Source organism: Pezoporus wallicus, unplaced genomic scaffold (assembly GCF_028554395.1).
Source record: "Pezoporus wallicus isolate ANWC-B61680 ecotype Strahan unplaced genomic scaffold, APGP_CSIRO_Pwel_v1 contig_6428, whole genome shotgun sequence".
Lineage (NCBI taxonomy): Eukaryota > Metazoa > Chordata > Aves > Psittaciformes > Psittacidae > Pezoporus > Pezoporus wallicus.
Genome location: NW_026639269.1, coordinates 2,914,372 through 2,942,056, shown reverse-complemented (window position 1 = coordinate 2,942,056; position 27,685 = coordinate 2,914,372). Strand labels below are relative to the sequence as shown.

The 27,685-nt window shown below is 38.5% G+C and overlaps 1 protein-coding gene across 9 annotated transcripts in view; it reads left to right on the top strand.

Annotated features, from left to right (window-relative positions):
- The window catches only part of DST (dystonin), a 296,528-nt gene that overhangs the window by 188,631 nt on the left and 80,212 nt on the right, over positions 1-27,685 (top strand). For 8 of the 9 annotated variants that reach the window (XM_057414090.1, XM_057414089.1, XM_057414088.1 and 5 more), the window contains 16 exons: positions 2,426-2,578; positions 4,600-4,833; positions 6,077-6,358; positions 8,131-8,676; positions 11,069-11,245; positions 13,883-14,006; positions 15,887-16,095; positions 16,362-16,679; positions 16,854-17,020; positions 17,559-17,715; positions 17,981-18,107; positions 20,202-20,264; positions 21,228-21,463; positions 23,103-23,232; positions 24,721-24,920; positions 26,331-26,826. In XM_057414090.1, coding sequence (XP_057270073.1) covers positions 2,426-2,578; positions 4,600-4,833; positions 6,077-6,358; positions 8,131-8,676; positions 11,069-11,245; positions 13,883-14,006; positions 15,887-16,095; positions 16,362-16,679; positions 16,854-17,020; positions 17,559-17,715; positions 17,981-18,107; positions 20,202-20,264; positions 21,228-21,463; positions 23,103-23,232; positions 24,721-24,920; positions 26,331-26,826 — 3,619 coding nt within the window. Of the gene's footprint in view, positions 1-563; positions 798-2,425; positions 2,579-4,599; positions 4,834-6,076; positions 6,359-8,130; positions 8,677-11,068; positions 11,246-13,882; positions 14,007-15,886; positions 16,096-16,361; positions 16,680-16,853; positions 17,021-17,558; positions 17,716-17,980; positions 18,108-20,201; positions 20,265-21,227; positions 21,464-23,102; positions 23,233-24,720; positions 24,921-26,330; positions 26,827-27,685 lie in introns of all 9 variants that reach the window. The other variant, XM_057414085.1, reaches the window with a different exon arrangement.

Genomic DNA, 27,685 nt, shown 5'->3' with positions numbered 1-27,685 from the left:
CCAAATCAGATAAACTTTTAATAATGTTCATACACCTCTGTATGTATGAATGATACAAATTACATTATTTTATGGTGCTTTAATAGGATTCCAGTATGCATGGTAATGTCTTGTGCGTAACCGTGGGCAGAATTTGCCATACTGTTGGAAATGGGGCTTCTCGTTGTGGAGTCAAGAATAAGAATGCTTTCAAGGAAATATTTTAACATCACTGGATCTTCAGACCTAGAACCTAGAACTGTTAAACCTAGCATGCCATAAATCTTCCAGAGTTGAAGGTCAGCCAGTTTTCAGGCATCCATGAGAAAGCAAATAGAGATGTTCAAGGTCATCTTATTTGTTACTTGGACATGGACTGTCCCAGAGGCAAACCATGCATAAATTCACATGCTGTCTCTGAATGTGTTAGAATGATTCTGACATGGAGTTTTGATTTACTGTGGCCAAACTGTCTTTCAAAAGTATCTTGGGACAGGGGCTAAGAAAAGAGGGTACTGATACTTGTGTTTTATTTGTGCTGAATTTGTCTTCATTGCTAGTCATTTCCTTCTGTTCATTCACAGGGCAGTGCTGCAGAGCTTGGCTGTAAAAAAACTCAACTGGACTCCACTGCATTTGATGTTCAGTTCTTCATTTCTGAACATGCTCAAGATCTTTCTCCTAATCAGAGCAAACAACTGCTGAGGCTCTTAAATACCACCCAGAAATCTTTTCAGGAAGTACAGGAGGCAATAACATCTCAAGTGGAAAGTTTAGAGACTCGGTTACAGGCAGCACAAGAGCTGGGTGATCAGAAGGTTTGCCTTTGTGTGTGAATGTGTGCTGAGTGTTTCTGTCTATGGATGAGGAATTTTAATACCAGCATGTAGTATTGTGTTCCTATCTTAAGTTTTACTATTGATGATTCTATAGAGATGATATTGATTAACTTGGTGAATTTTCATTTTAGTCTTTCCTTGGTACAGTCACAGAAACAGCATGTTAGATTATGGACAGACACAGTTTTGGACACAAGCATCTGTAGAGCCTGAGGTGACCAGGTCTGCTCTTCCTAGCAGGTGGAGAAATTTACTTGAGGTTTCTCACAGGTGTTGTTTGTTTAGCAGCTGTATCAGTAGTTAAAGCAGTGAACTCTTCCAGCTGCAGCTGTATTGAGCAGTGAATTTACTATCGCACCGTTGCTCATCACTTCTGTTCTGCTGATGTTATTTTCCTTTAATTTGCCAGGTCTTGACCTTTTTTCTAGGTCTTTGTAGTCAAAGAACCAGATTTGCTACCATGGCTTATTTTGACTGAGACAGGTTAGAGGGACAAGCATATGAGTGAACCAGCTCTGATCTTTGCAGTTCTAGGCATGGGCAGTGGGAAAGCTAGGAGTCCAGTTAGGACAGTTACGTCTTCAGCTGGCATGGCTGCAGTTGGCAAGCATAAGCAGCTTTTGTAGAGTCAAGGATCACAGTATCACAGTATGTTAGAGATTGGAAGGGACCTCAAAAGATCATCTAGTCCAATCCCCCTGCCGGAGCAGGAACACCTAGATAATGTTACACAGGAATGCGTCCAGGCGGGTTTTGAATGTCTCCAGGGAAGGAGACTCCACAACCTCCCTGGGCAGCCTGTTCCAGTGTTCTGTCACCCTCACTGAGAAGAAGTTTCTTCTCAAGTTTAAGTGGAACCTCTTGTGTTCCAGTTTGTACCCATTACCCCTTGTCCTATCATTGTTTGCCACTGAAGGATGCTGATAAGATGCTGCATCTCCTCTCATAAAAGCCTTCTTAAGACTCAGAATAACCACCTCAGCCTCCAGTTTATGCATAGTGAAAGGTGTTTTAGCATTCTGAAGACTTTGGATTAGTTTGCCATTCTAAGAACATTTGTTTCCACCATACTTTGTGAAAGAAATGTGAAACTGAGTAAAGAAAAAGCACAGATAACTTCTAGGACATAGTAACAATAATGAGCTTGCATGTTTTGATCTTTTCTGCTGCTTAAAAAGTCAATGTTTCTATTCAGGTAACATATTATACATACCAACAAACACTAACAATCACAGCTAACCTCTGTTTTGATATCCTTTTTTCAGAATTAATAGTATTTGTCACAGGCTTCAAGCAGTTAAGAGACTGGATTTTCACTCCTGTCGTTTGGAGATTTCATCTTTCACATATGTGCATGGCCAGACTTCTACTGGGCAATTCCATCAAACATGGTCTCTTTTACTTACAACATACTTGAGGTTTATTATCCATAACTTCTGTATGTTCATCTTGCTCTTTGTACCACTGCTATCATGTTTACAGCATACTTTTAAAATGATTGCTTTGCAATATTGATGTTCAAAGGTAATTCCAATTAGAGTGTCTTTTGGTTCCTGAAGTGAGGATGTTTTTGTTTTATTGTTCAATTGTACTTGGCTCTAATATAGGATGTGGCTGAACGGCAGCAGGAATGCAAAGAGAAACTGCAGGAAATCTGTGATTTGCTTACACAGACTGAAAATCGACTCATTGGACAGCGAGTGTCTCTTGTTATTGGAGACAGCAAGGCTGAGCTGGAACAGTACCAGACCAAACAGGAGGTATGTGCAATTCTAGTTAGATAAGTTAAGGAAACCTGAGTGCAGAGGAAAGTGACTACACTCTTTTGTTGAATAACAAGACTTGTCATGGGAGAGTAAAATAGATTTGTTTGACCTACCAAAAGTAAAGGCTTAAGGGCATGCATTTAGCCTGCTCCCCATGAATACACTCTAGTATGTGCCAGTGGGAAAAAAGAAATTTTCAACCTAGGAGACCCTAGAATAGGGAGTATGTACTAGGCATTTCCAGAAGTACTCTTGGTGCAGGCATGAAATTTGTAATGCATTACCCAAGATTGTTCCTGTCAGATGTGATAAAATCACAGTCATTTATTATGCTAAAATAATGTAACCAGCTTTTTAACTGGTTATCAGGCGGTGCTTATTCCTGTTCGCAGTATTTTGAAGAAATTTGCTGGACGCTGTCTCTTGCCTGAGGCTTTCCATTGCCACATTCTTTTTTTGGTTTGAATTTTTTTTTCTAGTGTTGCTTGCAGTCTCCTTGGTGTAAGAGAGCCCTCTCAGTTTGCTCGTTTTCCTGTTAAGACCTTGCCTCTCAGCTTTTACTCTGTCTTGATTAATATTAATTGAGTTTATGATAGTCAAAGGACTGAAGGACCTGGTACTCTTCCTCCTTCTCCTAATAGTAGTTTACTGTACCCTAGAGCTCCAGGTCAGGTTTAGTAATCTATAAAGGCAGAAATCTCCGTATTCATTTTGCCTCACTTTACTTATCTCCAGCGTAACAAATCTAATTTGTTGAAGTTCTTATAGTCAGTAGAAAGATACAGACACCCCTGAGGTAACTTTTAATACCACTTACCTGTCTTAAGAATTTATGGCCTACGTGGGGTACCCATGGGAGTGAAGACCTGGTATAGCATTTGGTTAAATTTTTTTCCATCAGCTGTTTGTGACAGCCTAGCAGACCAGTTGTTATTTGCTGACTGATTTTGTGGAGGCACCATTGTAGAAGAGTGTCTCGGGAATGAAATGAGGGCTTAAAAAAGGTATTTTATAGATTTTACAGAGCTTGCATCTTCAGTGAGCTGTTTGAAAGGGAGCACAGAGATCTTTGTCAGAGAAGAAGAATCGTGTCTTGGTATAGTGTCCTCAGGAAAAATCTAACATACTTGCTGAAGTGCTAAAATAAGCTGCAGATTTAGCTGCCAAGCTATATTCTATAATTGCTACAAAATATGTAGTGTAGGATGGGAATCAAATGTTTGGTCTTGCAGCTTCAAGAGTGTTACACAGCATATAAAGAAAAAACCCTTCATTATTTCAGTAACTGAGTGACTGTATTCAGTAGCATAATTACTGTTAAAATTAAAGCTCTCCTCAGATAACTGAGAGGCAGGGTTTTTTCATCTGACTCTTATAGGACTAGGCAAACTGCTTTGGATAAACTAAAACTAAACATCTGTCCTCTGTGGAATTTAATTGAATTAAGCATTCTTTAGAAATTGAAATATTATGATTTTAAAAGTAAAAATATTCTGACAGCATTTCTGGCCTGAACAAAACCTGAAAACTTCCACCTGGGAAAGATGACCACAAGTTTCTGACTTCTGTTCAGTCCCCTTATTGTCTTCAGCTTTCTGTTGAGATGGTAATGGGATGAAATTTGTGAGCAGACTCACTAAATACGGTATAACAGATTTACTTTATCTCTTGATACCTAAAAAGTAGTATATATTTTCTTCTGTATACATGGATATACAATATTTGAGCTGCTAAACAAAGGAAAAATGTGGCCTCATTCTGAATAGCAGTGTAAGCCAGCAGGTTTGAAATTTAAGAAAAAGATTGAGCTGCAGCAACATTGTCAGATGTTGAATTGATTTTATTTTTGTAATAATCTTATCTGCAATTTTGTATCATGTGTAATGTATCGTGCTCTCCCAGGTAAGAAAAGACCATTGTGGTGCTTATCCCTAGAACAGAGATAGTTCAAATAAAGGTAATTGGAAAGGTCTAGTCAATAATTTATTTACTCTTCTTTCTTTTTTTCTCAAAAGGAGATACAAAAAGACATGAGAATGAGTGCCCAGACATTGGCAGAGATCGTGAAAAATACTGAATCCTTCTTGAAAGAGAATGGAGAAAGGTTGTCACAAGAAGACAAGACTATTCTGGAACAGAAACTAAATGAAGCTAAGACAAAGTGTTTGCTCCTTAGCCAGAAAGCAGAAGAGTCCAAAAAAGAACTGGATAAAGCGATGACAACAGCAATTAAGCAGGAAACAGAAAAGGTTTTTAGGCAACCATTTTGTACCTTTATTCAAGCTTTCTATGTTTCTTACAGAATTCGTCTTGCAACTTACTATCGTGTGGTGGGTTCACCCTGGCTGGTCACCAGGTACCCACCAAAGCTGCTCTATCACTCCCCTTCTCAGCTGGAGAGAGAATATAACAAAAGGCTTATGGGTCAAGATAAGGACAAGGAGAGTTCACTGAGCAATTACTGTTATGGGCAAAATAGACTTGACTTGGGGAAATTAATTAATTACCAATAAAATCAGAGGAGGATAATGAGAAATAAAAACCACCTTCACCCCATCCCTCTCATCTTCCTGGGCTTAACTTTACTTCCAGATTCTCTACCTCCTCCCTCCCAGTAGCACAGGCAAAATAGAAATGGGGGTTGTGGTCAGTTCATCATACACTGACTCTATGGCTCTTTCCTCCTCAGGAGAGGACCCCTCATGCTCTTCACTTGCTCCACTGTCAGTCCCCCATGGGGTCGCAAGTGCTGCCTGCAAACCTGCTCCAGTGTGGGCTCCTCTCTCCATGGGGCCACAGGTCCTGCCAGGAGCCTGTTCCAGCACAGGCTTCCCATGGGGTCACAGCCTCCTTTGGGCATCTCTCTGCTCTGGTGTGGGGTCCTCCATGGGCTGCAGGTGGAGATCTGCTCCACCATGGGCTTCCATGGGCTGCAGGGGCACAGCTGCCTCACTATGGGCTGCACCACAGGCTGCAGGGGAATCTCTGCTCTGGTGCATGGAGCACCTCCTGCCCTCCTTCTGCACTGACCTTGGTGTCTGCAGAGCTGTTCCTCTCATGTTCTCACTTCTCTCTCCAGCTGCAGTTGCTCATTTTTTTGTCCTCTCTTCTTAAACACAGAGGCACTACCACCATCACTAATGGGCTCAGCCATAGATGGTGGTGGGTCCATCTTGGAACTGGCTGTCATTGGCTCTATTGGGCATGGGGGAAGCTTCTCACAGAAGCCAAACCTGTAGCCCTCCTGCTACCGAAACCTTGCTTTGCAAACCCAATACATATTGATATACTCTGGAGAGATTTAGTCACCCAAATGAATTATGACTTTATAAACTGTTTGCTGGTTTATTTTCTTTATAAAATAAACAGCAACATATATGACAATCAAAAATTTTATTTAATATTAATGTATTTTAAATGGTGTATTTGCATATGATAGTTTGTAGTGCATAAAGAAGATTTCTAAACTGAAAGTGTGAAATTTCAATGTAGGTTGCAGCCATAGAACAGCTGGAAGAAAGTAAAAATACAATAGAAAATCTCTTGGATTGGTTATCAAATGTGGATAAAGAAGCAGAGTATGGCCAGAAGTTCAAGCAGGCAATAGAACAGAATGGAACACACTATGAAGAGGGAGATGTGAAGGCTTTGGAAGGAGAGGAGGATGACGTCAATGGTAATCTGCTGGAAATTCAGCAAGACATTGAAACTCAGGTGGATGGACTACTAAAAAGCACAGAAGATAATCTGAACCAGCAGTATCAGAAAGTCAAGGTACTGTTACTGGGTTTATGCAATGCTTAGGTGCTAAGCGTTTCAGTCCCCATTCAACATGAGTGAATTCAGTCTCATCCTTTCTGTCATAGACTTTGGGACAGACACTAGGAAGTTTGTGACATACAGTGGTAGGAATTTCAGTAGTTAGAATGTATTGGAATTTGTCACTTTTTTTTGCTGTTAACTATGTTGTTTCCTGCAAAATAACAAAAAGGACATATTCTGCAAGGTAAATGTTTAGAATCGTAATGGTGAGTCCATTTTTAATTTTTATAGTGAGAAATGAATGCAGGTAAGTGAAATGAGAAAAGCAGCAACATAAATTCATAACCTTTATGTGACTTCTTAAAAAATCTTTGTAATAGCCACAGATTCAAACCCTGGGAACACTGGTTGCCAGTAGCTGCAAATAAAGGTTTGCTGAAATTACATTCCCTGTATCTTTAACATATGAGCAGAGCACTATTTGCAGGCCTCAGAAGGATGAATTATATAAAACCACAGTGCAGCATTTTAAAAACGGGTTTTCCAGGTAAGATAATTGGAAGCATTTAAAATAATAAAAGCTCAGTTTTATGGGTTTTGTTGACTTACAGTTGAGCAGCCAAGAACTTTTAGGTGTGGTTTGATGGCCATATTGATGAAAACAGTTATGCTGGTAGCTGATACTTGGATTTTCTTTCTTATGAAAAAAAGGGGGGGGGAGGGGTACAGAAACCTAAGAAAATAACAGCATTTGTTTTTGTGTACATTAGGCTTTTACTTCCACTTTTTCAATAGTTCTTTTCTGCACCTGATGCCTATGGGATACTTGCTCACTGTACTCATAGATGAAAAGCATACCGATCTATTTTACATAGCTATTTTACATGGAAGTAGAAGACCTTCAAGAATGGAGTTTTAATTTTTTTGTTTTGTTTTGCTTTTTATTTTTTTTTGTTTTGTTTGTTTGTTTGTTTTAATGTATTTGAAATAGGTTTTTTATGTGGCAGACAGTTCTAGTTCCTATGACTTTATTTTTTTTATGAAATTGAAACCATTTCCATGCACAGAATGTGTCTTGGTTTCCGATGTCAGAAGGATTGAATATATTTGATAAGAATCACTGCTCTTGAAACTGAAAAATCAAGTTAAAATAATTAAATAATAATGTTTGTTCACTCAATATAAGAAGAAAGTGTCTGTATTTTCTTTACTGTTTGGTGCTTTCATTCCTTTTGATCTGTTTGCCTGAAATGATAGCTACAATGTGCGTAACATGAAACAGAACAGTTTTGATTTGGAAGTTGCCTACCTTTGACTGCTTTCTTTGATAAATCCTATTTTGAGACAGGGAATTAGGGAAAGTCTGATCACAATAAGCACACTAAGTGTTCAGTAATACACAAATAATTTTTACTAGGAAAAAATGGGAAAGACTGATAACACCTACTTTTACTGTACTAGACAGAGTATAGGGGAAAGTGTTTGTGTGGTGTATATATGTCCTAGTATTTTTGAGTTCCAGTGATATTTGAAGATTCCCACTAAGTCATAGGCTGTGTACCTGACTAAAATTGCCATTGGATGTTTCATGACATTTTGAAACTGCACAGCAATATGATGACCAGGAGTCACTCTTTCATTTAAATTTCAAAATGCTTTTATAAATAAATAAGAGGAAAATAAAGAAAGCTTTTTTGTCATTTTGATGGACTTTATTTTACTCATTGTTTCCAAAGAACTATCCGGAAGGTGCTGGTCATTATTTGTTCTTTCTTTTCTTGTAGGCTCAACATGAGAAAATTATTTCCCAGCAGCAGGCTATCATAATAGCAACTCAGTCTGCTCAGGCACTGCTTGAAAAACAAGGGCATTACCTTTCCCCTGAAGAAAAAGACAAGATGCAAAGGAACATGAAAGAGCTGAAGGCTCAGTATGAGACTGCTTTGGCTGAATCAGAACGGAAAATGAAATTGACTCGTTCTTTAAGAGAAGAACTTGAGAAATTTGATACAGACTATAGTGAATTTGAAACATGGCTGCAGCAGGCAGAACAAGAACTTGACAATTTGGAGGCAGGTGCTTCTGACTTCAGTGGTATTATGGTCAAATTGAAACGGCAAAAGAGTTTCTCAGAAGATGTTATATCTCACAAAGGTGATTTACGGTATATTACAATTTCTGGACAAAGAGTTTTAGATGCTGCAAGGTCATGTAGCAAAAGAGATGGTGTGAAGGTTGACAAAGATGGTATTGATACTTCAGCTACATATACTGAAGTGCAAAATAAATTGGATAGTGCTTCAGATCGTTTCAAATCTCTCTATACTAAGGTAAGATTTATTTATACTGAGTCGGAAAGAGTACTATAATTTGGAATTTTGTGTTGAAAGGGTTTAGCTGATGGAACAAGTACTGTGAGAATTTGTAAGTTCTTTGATTTGTAAAGTTAGGTGACAGCACAAGATACTTTTCTAGAAGGTTGCTTTAGTCAAGTGCTGAACTGTTTAAGGTCTGAATGGATGAAATTTTCTAAAATATATTGCAAGGGAGAAATGAGATTAGATTTCTCCATTGTACTTTTCAGCCTTAAACAAACTCTTTGAGTTTATGACAGGAGACCCGAGTAGCATTTTGCTGTGGAAATAAATTGTGATACTTCTAGATAGATAATATTTCTTTAACAACTTCCTTGTGAAATTTCCCACAACTGTTTATTTACTTGGCTTCTTACTAATAAAATCAGTAGAGAGCTAGACTATGCCAAGATTAACATTCAGAATTTCAATTTGATTTTTATCCTGAAATAGTTTGTCCCAATGTGACCTTTGTTGTCAGCACTTGGCTTGCAAGAGCATAGTGATTTGAGGATAGCGATTCTTTTCCACTCTTCTGCCAGATAAGCATTTTATCCTTAACAGTCTGAGCTTAGTCTCTAACTAATGGGAAACTAGCAGTGCAAAATCCTTTATGTACCTTAGCGAAGGAAGATAATCCAGCTGTTTGTGCCAGGTGCACATATGGAATCTATCTGATAGAACTAGACAAACATCACTAACTGGTCTCACGTGCCAAATTTCCTGCTGTTTTAAGGGAAACAAAGTGTTGTTTAATACTGATAATATTTTGCAATTTTAAACTTTTGAGATAATGATGAATTAAACCATTTAAGAGGGAGTTGCTGTCAATATCCTTTGACTATGCCATTTCGTAATTTTCTAAGATCATAGGTTCAGACTCCTTAGTAGGGCTTCAGTGTTCACTGATACAGTGCTGGTCCACAGCAGTTGCCATCTTTGTATGGGAATTTTCATCACTTCAACGTTATTCTGAGAAATGTAAATTCTATAAAGACATGGATTTGATCAGTTGATTACAAAAACTGTGTAAACGCTGTTCTCTCAAACAGTCTGTGAAGCAGGATCTCCATTTACAGAAACACATTTTCACTTTTCACTTAGACGAACAGGGAAGCTAAAAGCTTGTATTAACATGTTAGATCTCCTTCAGTTGATTTACTGGATTAGTTTTGAGTGTGAATCTGAAGATTTCATCACAAACTTTTCAGAGAGCTTATTTTGATGTGCGTAACAATCCTATGCCAACAGCTTGCTTTGTGGTCTCAGATTTGTCAACTCGCCAAATTCTATCCCTTCCGTCTAGCACAGACATAATAGACATACTTTAAACATTTCACCATAAATAAGGAAAGCAAGTAGACTTTTCTTATTAAATTGAGTCTTGAAAGACTGACTTCTAAAAAGTGAGATCTGCAATTTGTGAGATCTTCCAAGTTGAAAATGGGTTTGTAGTAATTGTTTTGCCTTTTGTAAAAGCTTCTTGCTTTCAGTAAATATTTATGTTGATTTCGTTTTTATAGATCTGTATTCACACACAGGCGTATGACTTTATAGGCTTATATGTTGAAGGAATCTTAAAGTCAGTTAACTGGTTATGAAAATGAGTGCATTCTATGTTTGCCCAGCAGATGGAGAACAAGTGCCATATATAAGTATGAAAATACAGTGTATGGAAAGTTCAGACTATAAATTTTGAAAGTAACTGTTTATAAATAATATGATTTGATACGATCAGATTTGCTTGTTAAATATCTCCAGAAAAGTCTGAAAGAGTTCCACTGACCTTTTTACGTGATTATTCACTGTTTATATTTTGGGGCATGGTAACATATAGGACTAGTAGGATCTTGGTCAGATGACATTCTTAAGTGACCAAAACAAAGTGTATCTGCAATACTGAGCCATATCACTTTGGATTTGCTATGCAGGTAAAGTATTTATGAGAGCAATATTCTGCTGCCTGTAGTTCAATGAACATACATGTATCTTCTGTTTTTGAAGAAAAATTCTAGTTTCCACTGGCTGCATTTTTGGTGTCAGAGCGCTGATAAAGAATCTTTTACATTGATGGATCAAAAAGTATTGCTAATGCTTTCCTTATTCCAGTATAATGGGTTAGATTCCAGTTTCCCACCTGCATCAGTGAATTCAGCCTAACTCACACTTGAGGAGCACAAACTGGGATGACCTGCATAGCCTGTCCAGCTGTCATGCTTAAGTTCAGAAATCACTTAGACAGTGGAATGATGATAGGAAAAAAATCATGTAGTATTTCAGGAAGGAAAGTATGACCTTGAGATTGCTATGAAATGCAGCACACATTTTAACGCTTGGGTATTTGCTTGTTTGTTTTCTACTCTTTTAGTGTAGCATCCTTGGAAATAACCTTAAAGACCTGGTGGATAAATACCAGCATTATGAAGATGCATCATCTGGACTTTCGTCAGCTCTCCAAGCCTCTGAAATAACTGTGAACAAACAACTATCAGAGCCAATTGCAGCAGATCCCAAAAATCTCCAGAGACAACTAGAAGAAACGAAGGTGAAAAGCTTTAAAAACCAGAAGTACTTCTGTCTTATAAGGAACTGCTTTTTGTCTGAAAAGTAGGCTAATCTAATGTAATCCAAGTGGCTGCAGGCCAAATTCTTGCCTTGCACATGGGCATGAAGCTATCATAGTTCTGAAATTCAGCTGTTCAGAGTGTTACCTGAAAAGCACTAGGGTGAAAAAAAATGAGGGCCCAAGGTGCCATTAGGAGTGATGAAAGCAAGATGTTTTTCATATCACTTAGCAAAAGATAGGGTGAAACCTGGGAAGTTTTTGAACTAAGAAAGGATTTAATGATTATAGTTTGCAATAGAGTAGAGCTTGGGACAGACTTCCTGATAGGAAAGACTATTTGATGTTTGTTGTCTGTGACCTGCTTTTCTATGTTCACATTTGTGCATTACTGCATTATGAAAGGGATCTTACTGAATAAGCAGTGTGCTGTGACCAGCCTGTTTGCCTGCCCCCGTTGCATCCAGGGCTATATGCCTTGCAGAGAGTGACTGTAACATAATTTGCACTGCACAAAAAAACAGTATTTTGGGTTTTTTTTCTGCACTAACCCCCATCCTCACAACTTTATGTATATCCTAGTGGAGGCAAGACAGGTTGATGATGGAGACTTAAGGTAAAACTCCAGCTAGCTGCGTAAAATGTAGGTTTACAGAAGGCTTTAGGAACCCAGGTATAAGGTGAGCTACATAAAGTTTCATACAGTCTGTCATCTTTGGACTGAATCTTGATCATGGTCATGAACACATTCATTCATCTATACTATAAAAAAATGCAAGATTATTTTTCAGTGGGCAAGGCTGTTAGTTGAGCATTTCCTCACTGGTTTAGTCTGTGATATGTGGAGTATCAGTGAAGGTCTGATATGTTTACTATTGACAAATGATAGTCAGTGGCTCTTGGAAGGTACATGCTTTAACCAATTTCCCATGCATCTGCCTGAGAAGTAGTTACCTTTACCACACAGTATCTTTCAAACCTGCCATTGGTATTGCCAAACACTTCGGTGCATGACACATCAAAGGAGACAAATCCTAGTGATGTTTTAAGATGTCAAAATTGAAAGTGTAAATTTTGAACTCCTGACAGCGGGACACATTTGTGGTTCCAAGGGCTAGAAAAGTAGGAGTAACACCAATTATGATTTGAAGCTTTGTTTAAACTTTTTGTTTCTTATGCCAAAGAGAATTATATCCTATATAATGCCAATTTTCATGCAAGTAATACAAAAGGAGTGAGTACTGGGGGTCTTTATGAGATGCCTACATGGATTACTTGCCACACAAAAGAATACTTAATGAATATGAGCTTGGAAGAAGGGAGAGGGTACAATGTGTCAAAAGATCCAAAGCATCAGAAAAAACAGGAGGCTGAAGAAAGCAAGCCAGTTAGTGAAAGCAGAACAAAGAGTATTTTTGACGAAGTCAGGTGTTGCAACTAAGAGCTGTCGCTGGTAGGCAACACATGCAGCTGATAATCCAGCTAGACACAGACCTTGGCACCATGGTGGGGTCTAATCTTTTTATAGGGATTAACTGTTCTTCAGTGCTCCTAGCATCAGCTTGCTTGCTTTCTGACAGCATACAAGGTTTTCTGGTACTTTTTGTTTTCTCCCTCTGCAAGTACACTGTATTTGTCTAGTATAAGGAAAAATTATTCTCAGGTCTGTCTGAGTTTTATTGTGTCAAGTGGGTCAATAAGACCCACTATGCTATGTTCTGGCACACTGCTGTGCTCTGGATACCAGTGCTGAATGCACTGACATGACTTCTTTGTCCTGGCAGGGCAAATAGGTTTACCTTCTGAGTCATATGTTCATTGAATTAGTATGTATCAAAAGATAAATGAGAAGTCCCTTCATTTTGGACTTGTATAAAGTAAGAAATCAAAACAAAGATACATCATATACACTAGCACAGATGCCTGAAATAAAGACTATTGACCCTAAAGTACTTTTGTACACTGGGGAGAGAAAGACACTTTCAGAAGTTGTTTCAGCCTTCCTGTCTTTCTCTGTTGACTCTGGAGCAAGTGACTGTTGGCCTAGTCTCTAAACCTGTGTTCCTTGGTTAGATGGACAAACCTAGGCATAATCCAATGGCGCTGGCCTCAGGAGACTCATAAACTGTGAAGTCAATCGTTTTGTTTCAGTCTGTTGCTGTTTACGCTACGATATCAGCCTGATCCTTTTTCAATGCAAGTCACATTGAACATGCGACTACTGCAGATGACTGTGTGTTCCACCTCCCCCACCAACTGTAGTCTAATGCTGAGTTGAAAAATACATTTATTTTTCTTCTGGATAGTACATGAGTCTATACAAGTGATCTTTAAAAACAATTAATCAAAAGACACATTTCAAAGTTACATGCAAGAAATCAGTTGAGTCAGAGAAGTACTGTACAACAGAAGATGAAAAAGATGGTGAATAAACTAAAACAAAGGCCAGATAGTCAACAGCAATCATAGCCACTGGTGAAGATTCTTCTTAGAAGAGCTCATAAGTTGAGTTAGTTTATTCCCAGCGCTAAGTGTAAATTGTATGCTGTATCTTAAGCCTTGCAAACGTAACTACTGGCTGTACTGAAAAGTATAACTGATAACTGTGGAATTTTACAGGTTCTTCAGGGACAAGTTTCAAACCACCAAATTGCTGTAGAAAAACTGAAAAAAGCTGCTGAAGTGTTATTGGATACAAGGGGAGAGTTGATGCCAGACAAAGATGAGATTCAGAAAACACTGGGTAAAATGTTTACTTTTCTTAATACCTCTTTTTATCACTTGTGTCTGCATGCAGGTACTGGAAGTGACAAAATACAGCATTTTAACATTCTTGTGTCATTGTTCAAGTCCATGTTTTGCTGAGTCATAAGCTATTACAACACAGTAACTTCATTGTTGGTCTGTCTGCTACATTGATCCATGTGATTTCCACTTAAAAGCTGTCATTTTATTCTTACACCCTCCCACCTCCACCCACCACCTCCAAAATTGGGATTATGTTTAATTCTCATGTTACTGATGGGCATGCCAAACAGAGGTAGTTATTTCTGAGGATCGTAAATTCTCCTGTGGGAAGGAGCATGGTAAGGTTCAAGGAACTGACTCCAATTTTATGTTTCCAAGTAATTATTTGGAGTTTGCTTAGCCAAGGAACTATTTCCTTCTGACTTCAAGAAGCTGTCTGCGATGGGGTTGACCTTGGCTGGCTGTCAGATGCCCAGCCAGCTGCTCTCTCACTTCTGTTGCCCAACAGGATGGGGGTAGAAAATAAGATGGAAAAGCCCATAGGTTGAGATGAAGGCAGGGAGATCACTTACCAATTACAAGTCATGGGCAAAACAGACTTGACTTGAGGAAAATTAAATTTCATTTATTGCCAAATAAGAGATATTTCAATAGTGAGAAGCAATGACCCATTGAAGCAACACCTTTTTTTTCCACGCTCACCATCACTCGTTTTTTCCCAGCTACTCATACCTCCTCCCTGCCAAACAGTGCAAGGTGAGTGAGGAATGGGTCATTGTGGTCAGCCCAGTAACAGCTCCTCACACTTCTCACCTGCTCTACTGTAGGTCTTCTCTATGGGCTGAAATCTTTCAGGATAATCATGCCCCAGTTTGGGCTCTCTATGTGCTGCAGTTTCTTCAGGGAATATCCACCTTCTCCAGCACAGGGTCCTCCATGTGCTGCAGTGGGGTTATATGCTTCAGCATGGTCATCCGCAGGCTTCAGGGGAATCTCTGCTCCTTGAATACATTTTCCCTCATTTTCTTGTCTAACCTTGATGTCTGCAGGGCTGCTTTTCACACTTTCTTTTCCCTTAATTCTCAGTCCCAGGCAGCACTTTCCTCTTTCTTGAATACATTTTCTCAGAGACACCACCAGCTTGGCTGAGGAGCTCCGCCCTGCTCTGTGGTGGGTCATTTGGAGCTGTCTGGAACCGCTTGTGTCTATCATAGGGCAGCCCCATGCCTCTTCTGGCCCAAAACCTTGCCACCTACACCCAATACTCTTTCCTGTCAGTTGTGAGAAGTAGCACAGCATGACATTCACCACTGTCTGAAGTTTGAAGACTTATGTGTGTCACACAACTTGTCTCTTACTGGAATCCCGTAAGTAAATTGCAAAGCAACAAAATAAAACAAGCATGGGCTTGCCTCTTTGGAGCTGGTGATGAAATTCCATGGGAGATACATGGAATTTGTAACTTTCAGAGGTTTATCCCAAAGTGTTGAAGGTCTAATGAAGAACCATCTGGAAGAACCTTGCAGCTCTAACAATAACATAAGAGACATAATCGTAGAAGAGCTGTCTTACGCTATTGTATTTCTTGGGAACAGTCAATAGCTGTCAAAAGCTAGATCTGCATGGGAACCAGTTTCTAAAAGCTGGGAAGTACAGCTGTAAGCTGCTTCTTCATTTCCCTTCTCCTGTGGGCTTCTTGGCTCTATTTGAAGATTTTGATCTTTGCTTGTGTGGTTTTTTTCTGAATAAAGCTGATGCTTTTGCTTCACCCTGATATTGGCAATATTTGATTCGCACCTCATAAGAACTTGTAAAATGAATTAAAAGCTTAGTTTTACTAAAGGAAAACATTTGAATATATTTTCTCTTTATCAGATGATATTGTGGAGAGGTATGACAATTTATCCAAATCAGTGAATGAAAGGAATGAGAAGCTCCAAATAACACTGACACGATCTCTAAGTGTGCAGGATGGCTTGGATGAAATGCTGGACTGGATGGAAGGAGTTGAAAAGAGTCTTGAAGAACAAGACCAAGTGCCTTTGAATTCTGCTGCTATTCAGGATATTATTAGTAAAAGCATTGTAAGTAGCATTCTTTGAAAAAAGAAACATTTGATAAATCAGAATTCAAGAGATAATTAAAATCCTAGTTTAACACCTATAGCAGATTCCAAATACTTAATTAAGAGGACTGTTTTGTGAAGCGAAACTGCACATAAGGTTTTTTGTACCTGAAATAGATCTACACTGATTATCTAGCGTACTGATTTGTTGCTTCCTATGGTGGACCAGTTTCAAATCTTAAAATTTAGTTATAAGCAATACAAAGTAGTTCTTGTTTGTTTCAGGTGCTAGAACAAGACATTGCGGGCCGCCAAAGCAGTATAAACACCATGAATGAAAAAGTTAAGAAGTTCACAGAAACATCAGATCCATCCACTGCATCCACACTGCAAGCTAAAATGAGTGAACTTTCAGGACGATTTTCTGAAGCAAGTAGCAGGCATAAAGAGAAGCTTATAAAAATGGAGGAGTTGAAGACTAAAGTGGAGTTATTTGAAGGTCTGTCAGAGAAACTTCAGTCATTTATAGATGAGAAAAACCAGGCACTCAGTGAGACAGAGGCACCAAGAAAGGATGTTAGTGAAGTGTCTCAATATATGCAGGTACTATAACATTCCATTTGAATATGTTGTGCATTTCTAGTTTAACTCATCTAAGTGATTGAATAACGAATAAGGCATGCTTGTATCCCAGCTTCGGTTGGTTAGCTAAAATCGAGAATTTTTTGAACAAGTGATTGTAAAGTCTAATATGAAGAATGTAATTCTATTTTGCAGGAAGCTAGTGTAGAATTGGCACAACATAAGAAGGATCTAGAAGTTTTGCAGCAGCTTCTTGAAGAACTTTCATTACGTGCTCTTCCTGGAGATAAAGCATTGGTATTAGAAAAAGTAAATGCTTTGTCAAAGAAGTTCAGGGAGGTAGAGGAGACTGTAAAGGAAAAGTAAGTTGAACAATGAAAGTGTTTCCACTTTGGCTAATAATACAGTGCATGTTGTGATGACTGCTGTCTTCTCACATGCAATCTCAAGAGATTGCAGTTAACCATGTAGTAAGAGAGCTTTCTAATTTAAAAACAAAACAAGATTCTATTCGGAAATGCCTCTGTAGTTAGTCTCTCTGGTTCAAGAGCTCTAATGTGGTCTGTAAAGACAAGTGCTGTTTAAATTTTGTGATATTGACTGGAGTCCTGTCAGTTCCAAGAAAACCCTACTTCCCCTCTTCTCTGATAGAAAATAAATTGCTGCTTGTGCAAAGTGCTTTAGAGTACTGTTTGGAATCAGGCTGCTGGATAAATTATTAGAGCTTCCTTACAAACTTCTTGTACAGCAAGACTACATTTTCCACATTCTGCTCATATCCATAAAATTGGCTTTTGTGACTCTTTGAATTTGGGAATAGCAATATCAAATTGATAATATCTGTTGGGTTGATTATCAGAAGGAACACTGTCATTCCTTTAATTATCTTTAATTGTCTAGAGAAGAGGATGTATCATCTTGTCAGAAGCAAATGGATGCTTTTGAGCTCCTTGTAGAATCATTAAAGAAATGGATAAAAGAGACGACAGAACGAATTCCAGCAGCACAACCCTCTCTGAATACAGAGGAATTAAAGAAACCTTTGGAAGATACGTTGGTAAGACATTGTAGAGGGAAAGTGAGATACAGCTGAAGGAAATAGGGCATCTGTTACTAACAGAAAAGTACAGACTTCAGTTGTGAGCAGTCGCAGTGATTGGGACAAGGGAGCTTGCTGTCTGCATTTACATTCCCATTTCCTTCGCATGTTTGGATATACTTCAGGGGATTCCCTAGTAGCAAGGTTGTTTCTTTCTCTATAGTAAATCTTCTAAGTCTGAAATCAGTTTTGTAATGAGCAAATTACTGTCTTTCTTAACCAGAATTTAAAAGATGAATGGACATCAAAAGCCCCTGAACTGCAGAAAATGAACAGCAGAGGAACACTGCTGTGTAATCTAATTACTGCTGTGACTTCTCCTGCCAAACTGAGAGCAGTTGCAAAGTCAGGTATGCACCTTCACCTCATTCCAGAAAACTTCTGATGGTGAGAAATGGACTTACTGTGAGTAGTGTTCAGTGCTTCACTTACCCACAAGTAGGAGAAATACAAACCCTCCTTTTGTAAACACTGCACACCATTGCTGCCACAGAGGTACCTCCTTAATGGCCACAAGGCTATTCTGTGTGACACCAAAGAAGCATATAAAGGTTTACAGAATCATGGACTTTTTGTTAGAAGGGTGATGAGGACATGTTTTATCCAAAAAGTGAGCCTACTCATCCTGATACAATAGCATAATTAATGCCAGTTAATGATTTAGTGGAAACAAAAGCATGAAAGGGAATCAGCTCCGTATCTCAGCGTGACTTTTCTGGGCCAAAATGTATTTCCAGTCTGGAGCTTTTTACTGGTAATCTGATTTTATAGGCAGCAAATCCATTTCCATGATTTTCTGTACTCTACTGTTTAAATGTTAATTTATTTTACATAAACCAGTAATTCTGCCAAGTATCATTCAAGCCATAGTTCAAGGCATGTGCTACCTAAGGTGTTTTAATGGCCATAAGCACATATTCAGTCAGGTCTGGAAACAAATTCAAGTATGTTGGCCTTCACTGGTCATCTGCAAAAGATTGGGACGGTAGGGACTGCTGGAGGATACCTATTTGGCAAGAGTAGAATGCTTTCTCAGATCTCTTTGTGGTAACTGTCTCTGGTTTCATTCTTGTTTGAATTTTAAGTAAAAAACATTTGAAGAACATTTTGGAATCTTACATGGGATATTTGGCCTTCTTCCTTGGCCCCTTTCTCTACTCCTTCATATCCAGATAGAAAAATAATGGAATAACTAGCATATGAGAGGAGCTGTAATCCTCCAGATAAGAGAGTATTTGCCCTCCTGGACAAGAGTTGTACTGTGTATCACTTAATCACAGTTATAAATATTGGAGTCCAGCTAAGAGAGCATGAAGATTTACAAGGCTCTGGCTGGGGCCTGTGACTTCTCTTATCTGGTTTGTTTTCTCTTGCCATCCTCCAGCTGCCACTAATGTGGTCCTCACTGTCCAGCTGGTACTGTGGGGTGGATGCCTTTTCCAAGGCAAACATTAATCTTTCTCTGTCAGTTGCTCATCGGGGAATACATATATGCAGGGGAGCAGGAAGTGATTCTCCTTGCAGTTCTCTGTAGCTTGACCATTTGCCCAGCTCTGTGGTCTGATAGCGTTTTACAAAGCCCATGTAGCCTTGGGTCCAGAGGCTTTCAAACTATGTTTAACTAGTAGAGCTTACCTGGGTGAGTAGCTGCCTCCAAGTGATAGTAATGACGCCACATTACAATCCCTGTCAAGTGCTTATGACAAAATAGGGAGATATTTGTCCACCTCATGTCCCTGCACGCCACATCTACATGTCTTCAAAATACTTCCGGGGTGGTGACTCAGCCACTTCCCTGGTGGGTACAGGTATCCTGAGTAAGCAGTGCCTTTGGATGTGGTGTATGCAATGACCATTTTTATGCTGCTTTGCTGTGTAATGTTTAGTGTTCTCCTCAGAGTCTCAGTGTTTGCCAGCTAGCCCTTTCACAGGCCATACCCATACCAAAGGCCATATCCAAAGATTCTGGATAAAATCTTACTCTCAATAGGCAGTAGGGAAGAGGTTCCTTTTGGAGAGAAGAAGGAAGTGATGTTATCCATATGGATGTGATTAGGCATCATAGTTAGGGCATAGACCTTTGTCTACTACAGTAATTTATTCAGCAGAGTATTGTGAGAGCTAAGACTGCTAATATATCATGCATATGTGCATACTTGCATGTGCATCCATGTGCACACCCATCTGCTATGCACATGCTGTGCATATGTGGTCCCACTTACATTACTAGATGACTGGAGCAGCTTTAAACATAGAACAACCTTAAAATATTTAAAGACTAAAAAAAAACTAAAAAAAAGGTTATTACAAGGTTAGCATTCAGATATTTCTTTAAAATTATAATGACAGCTATGTGTCACACTGTTTTGAAGAGGAAATGCAGTGCTGGGGTTTTGGTGGGAAAAGATCCAAGTAAGCATGGGATTTCATCTCTTAATCCACAGGTGGCACAATGTTAAATGGTGATGCAGGAGCTCCAGGAGCTCAGGATTTCCTGAAAAATAAAGGTCAGTAAAAATTTCAGGATGTGATAAAGAAATGTACTTGCCAATTACTCTTAAACGTTTAAATATATTTTTTTAATATTGTACATGAGTCTGCTTGTAGCAGTCACTAGCAGACTGAAAATTCACATTATCATAATGTAAGGCAACTATATTGACTAGGGCATGATACTAAAATGAATTGTATAAATACTTACCTTCAGTATTTTCTTTGAAGACAGATCAAATTTGGCTGTGTTTTCTGAATCAATATGCACTTCTGTAAATGTATACAGGGATAGTTGTTTTAATGTAGCACATGGCTTTGGAGAAAATTCTAGTATGTGTGTATGTGGCTTGAAACTTCTTAACACCCACCAGTGTTCACAACACTCACATACACAGACATACAAAGACACCCATTTTACTTACATTTTTATCACTGTGTGTGACCAACCCTTTTACAGAAACAAAGGAACTGACACATGCACTTTATATGTGCTTATGCATACCACGTCCCAAGTCTGCAGTGTCTGCTCTCCTAAACTATAGTCTACTTAATACACCATCTGCCTGTTGTGCTCTCTCAGTGATAAAACACATTTCTAATGATATATGAATGGTGAGGAAAAAATAATTGCAGCAGTGTTAGGCTGTTGTGTAACTAACTAAACTGCAGTCCGGTATGTTCAACTTTTTGTTATGGAATTGTTGCTTAAAATACTAAAATAATAATGGGTAGAAAGATTGAAAAGTATTAATTTGCCTGAAGCTCTTACAACTAGGAACTTGTATTAGGTCATTCAGATGTAGTGTTACCACTTTTAGAGTGAATTGGAAATAACTTTTAACATGTTCAGTAACTTCTTACTTGGGGACTATTAGCTATTGTAACTTAGAGCACTGTTTAAAAGTTCTTGAAGTCTAAGTTTTGTTTGAAGGGCTTGTAACCTCTAACACAGTCTTTGTGCATCTTTCCTTTTACAGAACTGACAACTGTTCAACAAGCCATGTCTGATGTAAATCACAGTTATGAAGATTTGGGAGTTTTATTGAAGGAAAAGATTTCAGAACTAGAAAGTATGCTTTCAAAAATGCAGAATATTCAGGAAGAGTCCACATCAATGATGCAATGGTTGCAAAAAATGGACAAAACTGCATCAGATTGGGAAGCTGCTCCAACTGATAGTGAAACGGTTAAAGCCCAAGTTGAGCAACATAAGGTGCTTTGTGCCTTTAAAAAATACTCTTTCTTGCAGTTAATGGGCAAATTGTATTTGAATAACTTGCATCTCAGCCTAGCTTAATGTTGCAGAGGGTATTTAAATGATCCTAGTAAGCATGCCAGTCATGCTTAGAGCAAATCTGGCAAACTGTGTCAGTGGAGTAAAAGGAGCACTGTGTCAGAGAGGAGTCATGCAGGTCAGAAAATAATAATTTTGGAGGCCAATTTAAATAGGTGAGGCTGTATTGATTATGCAGTAAACTTCTTTGGTCTCCTTACTGGTTTAGAGATATATACCAGGTTGCTTGTAAGATCTGAAGAGCTGTATCTATCCAAAAGCTATTTCTGCAGCTGCTGGTTCACTGACACTCCACAGACCTCCCAGTCGCTGCAGCTGTAGTGGCTTATGTCTGTTCCAAGGCAGTGTTTCTCTTCAGCAGCCATGTTATGCTTGTTAAGTTATATAGCTGCACAATAGTCTCCTCCCTGTTTTTTAATTGATAGAAGAAAAGCACTGAATCAGCAGTAAGCTTCTGTCCTGTTTCAGCATTGGAGACATAGCTTTTCTAGCAACGAAGGGCAATGTTTACACATATAAAGACTGGTCTGTAAAGGGTAATGTGAGGCATAGAGAAAATTTTTCCTTGCCTGTGATTGTGCATAAACAAGGACAGAATTTGCTTCAGCTGAGGTTCTTCTTTTATATTTGGGGGGGGTCATCCTTAAAAAGTAAGCTGAACAGCTACCAACTTTCCTCAGACTTAGATTACTTTCAGGCCTAAAACTCAGACTAGATGTGGAAGAAAGCTAGCTCCTTATTTTTCAACAGAGAATGTGCAAGGCTAACATAACCATCTTACCCCTGGTGTAGTAGTAGAGAAGTGTTCACAGTTGGAAAACTGAGTGAGTGCTCAGGCAAAGGTCATCTTTCTGAAGCAGCTGGACCTTTTACTAATTTCTAAATCAAGCACAGTTTGTTCAATGTTTCTTTTAGTAGTTTTTAGATAATTAAAATGCAGCTCCATAGGGCAAGCTTTGTTACTTGAAAATATTCATGTAAGAGCCCTTTGCAAGGCATGTAAGGACTGTTCATTTCTTTCTTCAAGAACAGCATGAATTAGGAATTGCTGGGGCATCTCAGTCACTTTAAGCTGTGGTGGTCATTAACTATGGTTCTAGGTGAGCTACAAGAAGCAGTATGTCTGTGGTAGCAGGATTTCCACTGAGGTAAATGAGGCCACACCATGCTCCTCTCTGTTGGTGCTAGCTGAGTTATTTCTGCTGTGAACTGTACTGTGTGTTTGTCAGTTTGTCTTTCATACAAGAAGGGAATCCAAGTATATGTGAATATGATGAGACCTAGTAGATCTTATTTATTTGAATTCTTCTAGTTCTGTTATTTGTTCAAATTAAACAATAATTGTTATTATTACTGTAGTTTAAATCTGTCAGATTTTCTCTCCCCAGAAAACCCTGACCAGCAACATATGCTATTATAAAGTGTTTTGAGAGTCATAGCAGAAAAGTAATGTGGAAGTGTTAGATAGTTATTATCTTCATGCTTAGCATCTCAGTATTATGGACTTCAAACTTTACACTTAGTCTTTATTTGCATTTTTTATCACTTGAATTTTCAGCTTTTTGAAACTGAATTAAAGCAAAGTGTGAATAAAGTGCAGGAACTGAAGGACAAAGTGACAGAGCTGTTGGAGAAGAACCCTGACTCTCCTGAGGCGCCCAAGTGGAGACAAACATTGGATAAAATAGGTACTTCAGTAAAGCTGTATTATAGCTCAGACTGATTTAGAAGTTGGTTCATTCTGAGTTTTTTAATGTATTAGCAGTCACTACTATTTTTAGTGTCTTACTCTCTCCTTAATTTTTTGGGAAATAACTCCCTTTACAAGAGTGTAGATCTGGAGTAATTACACGTGTCCATGATTTTGAATTTATACTGCAATTGTGAAAAGCTATAGGTTGATGCCCTGTTTGAGAGGGCTTTATCTTTTTCGAACAGTGTGCAGCTAAAACTCAACCGGTCAGTTTCTGCTCGAGATACATGTTTCATGTAAAGAACAGTTTGAGTTCTTGGTAATGCTCTTTTTCATGCTTTTTTTCCCATGCACTGGTGGCTTTTGTCATTTTGTGATTTTGGTGGCTTCTTGCCATTTTCTAAAATTGATTCCATAAATTTTGCCCTAAAAAATGGAAATTACCATTTTTGGACAATAGATTTTGAGATACTGCTGTGCATAATCATCATGATCTTCTAAAAATTCTTCTTAGGTTTGTAATATTTTAAATAAATCATAGGTCAGTCTTGTTTCATACTGAAAAGCATTTCTATAGCTGCAAGAAGAATAATTTTAAAGCTGAGAATTTTTCCGACCTCTCCTGTTTGTAAGTGAAACTCTGAAAAGTTTAAGTAGCAGGTAAGGTCTCAAACAGAACTTGAGTAGTGTTGAAAGAGAATTATTATGGAATGAGCAGAGTTCAAAGACAGTGAAGTGGCACAAAAAAACCCTGAAAAAACAGGGGTGAAATTCAGGGACAGTGAGACTTCCCAAAAGATCAAAGCTGAATGAGCAAGCACTGACAGTATCGCAGAGGAAATGGGGAGGTTACAAGACCATAGATTGGCCTAGGTGTGAACCTAAACTGACACAGCACTTTTGAAATAGGTGTGCACAGAAGTATTCTCATGGCCTGTCACTAGGTACCTGGTTTAGATGTCTAAATGAGGCAGTTAATCTCTACCGGCTCCTAATACAGACATTTACAAGAGGTGTGTGCTTTCAGAGGGCTGCTCAGAGTAGAAGCTTAAATTTGGGCTTCTGCTCACCCTTGTAAAGGTGTCTGCTTCTTTTTACTGAATAAGCAGAAAGATTTGTCTATCTAAATCAGGCAGCTAAGTTTTAACTGAGTACAGCCCTTTGGCTTTTACATAATTTGATACCAACACCTGAATTTGGTGGTATTTCATTTTGTAATATTCAAATCCCCATTTATTACACATTGTATATTCATTGCTCTAAAAGTTCCGTATGTGGCTGTGCTAAACTGCAGACCTTCATCCAAGTGTATATGGATCTGACTGTTAAAAGATGTATTTGCCGAGTCACTGCAATAAGCCATCTGGAGTTAATCATCAAGAAGCCTTATTAGAGAGCTCCGTTTATGTTTCATATCTAGTCTGCTGTCTGACAACCCATCTGCTAGAATGTGCATGCAATATGTTAACATTATTGTTGTTAGATTCCAAATGGAAAGAACTCAATCAAGTTGCATCTGAAAGACAACAAAAACTGGAGGAGTCTTCAAATTACCTGACACAGTTCCAGACAGCAGAAACTCAGCTAAAACACTGGCTTGTGGAAAAGGAGCTAATGGTCAGTGTGCTGGGACCTCTATCAATTGATCCTAATATGCTCAATACACAAAAGCAACAGGTTCAGGTGAGTAGTCCCAGCATTCATTTTTGATTTAAGTTTCTTCTGCTTTTTTGCTCCTAGCAAAGTACTGATTTGCATCTGGATAGAGTACAGTGAAGTTAGTATGAGACATTACTTTTTATCAGCAAATAACCAGCTTAAGTCCTACTTGACTACAGTAATGACATGAAAAAATTATCGTAAGAGTAGAGATCAGAACAGCTAAAGGAGATACTGATCTTCTGATACAATTTTTTTGTTTTGCCCATACTGTAGTTTGTCTGTAGTCAGATGTAAATGTTCCTTTGAAGTTTTATTAATTTGATTGTGTATGCTACGTTTTATGGTCAGTCTTCATATACAGTTGACGTTGTAGAACTAGCTTCTTGAGACTTTATTCACTTGGTTGCACCAGTAGCTAACAAAACAATGAAGGTGAGTGAAATGCAGTACTGTGAGTAGATATGGAGCCAAGAACACGAAAGACTAAAAGTATAATGAAAAAGTGGAATAGTTTACTTACAGAAATACAGCCAACTGCAGACAAAAGAAAGGTGGACAAAGTTGCAGAAACTAGAAATGTTAATTTCAAACATTTATATTGCTGTCAGTTATTTTAAACTGTGATAAGAAATAACATTTGTATTTTGCAAAAATATTATTAAAGCTGGCATATCAATATTGATTAAAATGAAGTGTTTAAAACATGAACTGTGCATGTGAAATGAACTAATACTGTGTGAAAATGACTTAATATTGGTTTCTGAGTGCTTCAGAAATCTAGACAGCTGGCATAAAACTTTTATGTATCATGTAACAGTCCTTGACAGTTAAATCTAACTGACTTAGAAATAAAGGGTTTGGAATGTTGTGTAAAATAAAGGCATGATACTTGTCCCTTCTTCTTCAAGCACTGTGACTTACTGACTAAAAATAAAAAATACTGGGAAGCAGTGACATCAACTTTACAGTTCTTACAGTGCACATTCACTTATTTTGTGAATTATTCAAATATCCTCTGTGCTATAATAATATATTGCAACATAACGTTAGAATATGCTTTCTTTGAAGTTCTATCTGAAGACAAATACTGAAACTGTCTGAGAAGGAAGGCAGTGCTTGAAACTAAACAGCAATCATTTTACTTGGTACGGTAACTTAATTACTGTAGTCTTAACAGAATTGTTTACCTGTATCTACTGATTGAATTTCCATTAGATAATATGTAAATGAACCTGATTCTTTGATGTGAATGCTTGGAAACAAAAGTTTGTGTGTAGGAGATGCAATTATTTCACTGGCTTTTAAACTTGGGGATCAATTACTCAATAAGACAGCCTAGTTTCTTCAGATTCCAGAAGATTTTTGTCAGGAGTACTTGGCTTCTTTTTTTCATGAAGTTAAATGCTTTTTTAAATTTTTCTTTTTTACCAGATTCTGCTCAAAGAGTTTGACACCAGAAAGCCACAATATGAGCAATTAACTATGGCTGGTGAAGGGATTCTGAAGAGACCTGGTGAACATCCACCCTCCCATGAAATTGTAAAAGAGCAACTGACAGCTGTGGCACAAAAATGGGACAGCCTGACTGGCCAACTGAGGAGCAGATGTGACCGAATTGACCAAGCCATTGTGAAAAGTACAGAGTATCAAAGTCTACTCAGAAGTCTATCTGATAAACTAAGGGCCTTGGATAGCAAACTAAGCAGCAGCCTGGCTGTGAGTACACAACCTGATGCTGTGAAACAACAGCTGGAAGTTGCTAGAGAAATGAAGGAGGAAATAGAGCAGGAAATGAAGAATATAAATGCAGCTCAAGCTCTTTGTGAAGAGCTGTCAACACTGGTTGGAGAAGAGTATTTGAAAGCGGAACTTACGAGACAGCTAGATGGCCTCTTAAAATCATTTAAGGATATTGAGCAAAAAGCAGGTTAGTATTTATTTAAATAGAAATAGTATCTAAGGCATAAACTAGAGCATCACTTTACACAGATGCTGAGTGAGCTGTGTCTAATGTCAGTTCTTTGTCAACCCCCAAGCAGTTGTATGTTAGAATTTAGGAGAGTGCCGTTATCTTAAAAAGGTAAAAGCAATACTTGGGGTCTCTAGTGAACAGTTTGGAAGAGCATCTGAAGCACAGTAGCAGTGCTGCTTTTCTCATCTCTTCCTTCATTCTTCACTGAATTAGAATACCAAACGAGGATTCTGTTCATTGAACTACCTAGCTGCGTAGGTGCAGAGTGTAAGCCAAAATCACAATTTTGGGGCAAAGACCAGTTAAAGGCTTAGTGAAATGCAGTGGTGATTGTATAAAACTGCCTGTGACAGAAGACGACTAGTAATAGAAAGCCTTCCCTGTGAAGAGAAGAACTGAGCAAGCAATACACTGCAAGCAGTATTGTACTTTGTTCTCCCTAACAGCCTCAGTTTTAGCTTTTCAATTTCCTCTGGTCACAAGGAACTTCAAAGGATCTCCCTAAGAACGTGTATTGCCTGCAGGCCATGAATTAGACACTGTTAGGCTAGATGACATCATATTCCCTGTGCTTGCACTTCATAAGACCATGAAACGTGACTCTGCTTTTTACCCCTAAAGTCTGCCTGGGCACAATTTGTTTAGGCACAGACTAGCTAAACTCATCTCATTGGATGCATGTCCAAATGCCTTCACTGCTCTGCTGTAGTACAGGCACAAGTCTGTCCCTTGCAAGAAACTTGGTTGACTTGGTTGTCTTCCAGTTGAACACCACATACTAAGGACCAGCTTTCCTTACATTAATGATCATTCA